Source organism: Lactuca saligna, chromosome 6, assembly GCF_052625555.1.
Source record: "Lactuca saligna cultivar CGN05327 chromosome 6, ASM5262555v1, whole genome shotgun sequence".
Lineage (NCBI taxonomy): Eukaryota > Viridiplantae > Streptophyta > Magnoliopsida > Asterales > Asteraceae > Lactuca > Lactuca saligna.
In genome coordinates, this window is record NC_136422.1 from 92,500,320 (window position 1) to 92,503,853 (window position 3,534).

General features: G+C 36.4%; 1 protein-coding gene across 1 annotated transcript; it reads left to right on the forward strand.

Moving 5' to 3' along the window:
• The first annotated feature begins 874 nt into the window (after positions 1 to 874).
• Positions 875 to 3,288, forward strand: CTF2A (FAD/NAD(P)-binding oxidoreductase family protein). The gene is made up of 6 exons (XM_078959550.1): positions 875 to 1,207; positions 1,293 to 1,439; positions 1,513 to 1,578; positions 1,674 to 1,836; positions 1,964 to 2,192; positions 2,606 to 3,288. The coding sequence occupies exons 1-6, from the start codon at positions 981 to 983 to the stop codon at positions 3,124 to 3,126; spliced, it is 1,353 nt and encodes a 450-aa protein (XP_078815676.1). The 5' UTR covers positions 875 to 980; the 3' UTR covers positions 3,127 to 3,288.
• Positions 3,289 to 3,534: the final 246 nt, after the last annotated feature.

The following is a 3,534-nucleotide window of genomic DNA, read 5'->3' on the forward strand; positions in this document are numbered from 1 at the left end:
TTTTCTTAATCGAAACTTATATATAGTCTACAATGCGCATGACTATAGATTATCCTATTCAATGATTTTAATTTTAATAATTATTACTTATTATGTGTAGTGGGTGTTCCACAACCTAGTACTTTCAAGTTTCTCTAACTTTAATAAGGAGGTTTTTTAAGTTGATAATTTTTTTGATATTTCTCACCAACCTTTGGTTCCATAAGATTCCACTCTGTGGTGGGATCATGGATAACATAACGACTGATGTCATTCTCATCATCTTCTAGATGAGCCAAACCATCCATGTAATCATCGTTTTCACCTAAGATATCAAACTCATCTTCACAAAGCTCGCTAAGAAAGGGATCTTTAACATAATGGAAGGATACGACTATTAGATTTTCCTTCTCATAATCCATCGGCATGTGAGAACATCATCTAAAGATTCTTCATAATCAACTTCATTTTTCTTGTGTTTGTTAGCATTCTTCTTAACCTCGTTGCTAGATGCCATTTTGTGCGATTATGGAAAAAAAACCCTAATTTTCCCTCTCACACTCCATCGATATTGACTTTTTCATCTTGAAGACAGATTGTTAGAGATGAAAGAACGAACAAATGGAAGAGGAGGATAAGTGTCGAGGAATGAAGGATAAGTCTCATACACTTTTTCTCTTATCCATGTCTAATGAACTGGTTACAAGACAAAATAACAAGTTTTTGCAAATAATTTAGTTTTTTAGGAAAAAAAAACTTTTGGTTTAAAACGAAAAAAATATAAATATAGGGTTCTATTTGAGAATAACGCTTAAGTGAATGTCTAGATTTTTCGTTTTCACATTTTTTTTCTTCTTGACAATTCAAATTGCTTTTTTTTTTTTTTCAATGGAATTTCCAAGAAACATCTCTCAGCCTCTAACCACAAAATTCAGTGGTGATAAAAGAATCATAAAGATGCGGTTTTCTTCTCTGAAACATCCAAAAAGCCACGCAAAACAATGGCAGTATTCTCTTCATCTTTCTTGCCCCTTCACTGTGCTTCTCTTCATCAACGAACCAGTAATCCTTATACGCACTACTCTCTTCCAGTTCTAACAAATAACCCTAAACGAATCAAACTCACATCGCTAACAATAGTCAGTGCTGGATCCGATATCCGGAAGGAAGAAGTAGTCATCGTCGGAGCGGGAATAGCCGGCCTATCCACCGCTGTTTCGCTACACAGGTTACTTAGTTTTTTAATATCTTGTATCACGAAAGTTGTTATTGCTAATGTTGAATAGCTTGTTCGGATCTGTTTTTGTGTTAAGATTGGGGGTTCGATCGGTGGTGCTGGAGCAGGCGGAATCGTTGCGAACCGGAGGAACGTCATTGACTCTGTTTAAGAATGGGTGGAAGGTTTTGGATGCCATGGGAGTTGGTGATGAACTCAGATCCCAATACCTTGAGATTCTAGGGTTCGTTATTTCCCCTTTTCTCAATCTGATAGAGTTATATGCTGTTGATCTCAATCACTTATCAATCGTGCAGGATTGTGATAAAAACTGAAAATGGGAGAGTGCTCCGCGCATTTACGTTCAAAGATGAAGACCAAACGTACATATTTATAGTAGCGTTTCTATACATATCCATGCTATTATACGCATGCATTTTTGGTCACCAAAATCTGAATTTGGTGCATATGGGAACAGTCAAGAGGTTCGCGCAGTTGAAAGAAGAACCCTCCTGGAGACGCTTGCCAAACAGCTACCAATAGATTCCATCTCGTTCTCCTCAAAATTGGCAAACATTCAAAAACATGAAAATGATGAAACTCTTCTACAACTCGTTAATGGTACTCGAATATCATCCAAGGTATATTTTCTTAACCCCAACTACAAAAAAATGCCAACAGTAAGTTAATTATTCACTGCAACTTAGGATCTTTAGGAGAGCAAATTGTAATCAGCCTCTTGCTTAACATTATCATATCAAAGTACAGGTGGTAATTGGATGTGATGGAATTCGTTCTTCCGTGGCTAAATGGATGGGTTTTTCAGAGCCTAAATACGTGGGATATTGTGCTTTTCGTGGGCTTGGAGAATACCCCGATGGACAACCGTACGAGCCACGGGTAAACTATATTTATGGACGAGGCATACGTGCTGCTTATGTTCCCGTTTCACCTACAAAAGTGTACTGGTTTGTTTGTTTCAACAGCCCTACACCAGGTATCTCGTCCTCGTACCTTATTGAGACTTTTTCACCTAGTTTGCACTAAAAATCTTGGTACGATGGTCTTCTATTGGAATGGATAAAAAGGTTGTTTCTTTTTTAAATATTTCTATATATCCATTTTTATTTACGTAATTTTTTATTCTAGTTTATAAGATTTGGTGATTGTTTTCTAAAAATAACTATTTTTTTATTCTAATACTTTCTGGATTTTAATAAGCTTTTATTATTTTAAAAATTTATTTTTGTATATTAAAAATGCGTTATAATTAAATAATGTATAGAGTAAAGCTAAAACTGCTCACTGTATTTTACATATAGCATAAAATTTCTTTGATTCCTATTATGATCATCGAATCAAATGACACATTCCGTTACCATTCCATGCAACCAAATATAATAATGACAGGTCCGAAGATTACTGATCAGTCGGAGTTAAAAAAACAAACCAAAGAACTCATCAAGAATTGGGACTCGGAGCTTGTAAACATAATCGATGCCACCCCGGATGACACTGTCATCCGGACCCCACTAGTTGACCGGTGGTTGTGGCCAGGGCTGAGCCCTAATGCTTCATCAGGTGGAGCCGTGGTGGTTGGTGATGCATGGCACCCAATGACACCCAATCTGGGTCAAGGGGCTTGCTGTGCTTTGGAAGATGCTGTTGTTTTAGTGCAAAAGCTCGCTCCTGCACTCAAGGCTGGACCAATGGTTGTGGACAGTGCACTCAAAGCATACCAAAATGAGAGATGGCAACGGATCTTTCCATTGACCGTTCGGGCAAACGTCACAGGCGCTATTTTGCAATTGGAGAATCCGCTCGTATGTTCTCTGAGGGACAATCTACTTGTTCCTAAACTGATAAGGCTCGGTCCCATGATGGAGCATACCAATTTCGAGTGTGCCCCCCTATTGCAAACCAAGATTTAACATATACTCAAACATCACATTTATTTTAGGGCTAAAAGCCAGATATAGTTCTATACTTTCATATATTTGTGTATTATAATAACACCATTTAGCTTCTTCTCATTATAACAATGTATCTTAGTTTTTTCTAGATGAAAAATCTATACAATTTCACCTTTGTAATTTTTTTTCTGATAATAGCAGTGAAGTGAAAATTTTTGTGTTTCAAAAGATTAAAACACTGCAATCTATTCAAGATTCTCTGAAGTACAAAGCCATAAGAAGTAGAAATGAAAATTATTGTGTTTCAATAGATTAAAATATATTGTTCTGTTTTTGGCATTTAACCCTTATTTTGGGATCATTGACAACGGATTCTGTATCTATTTATCTCTTATAAATGAGATCATTTGGTTTGGGAACATTATT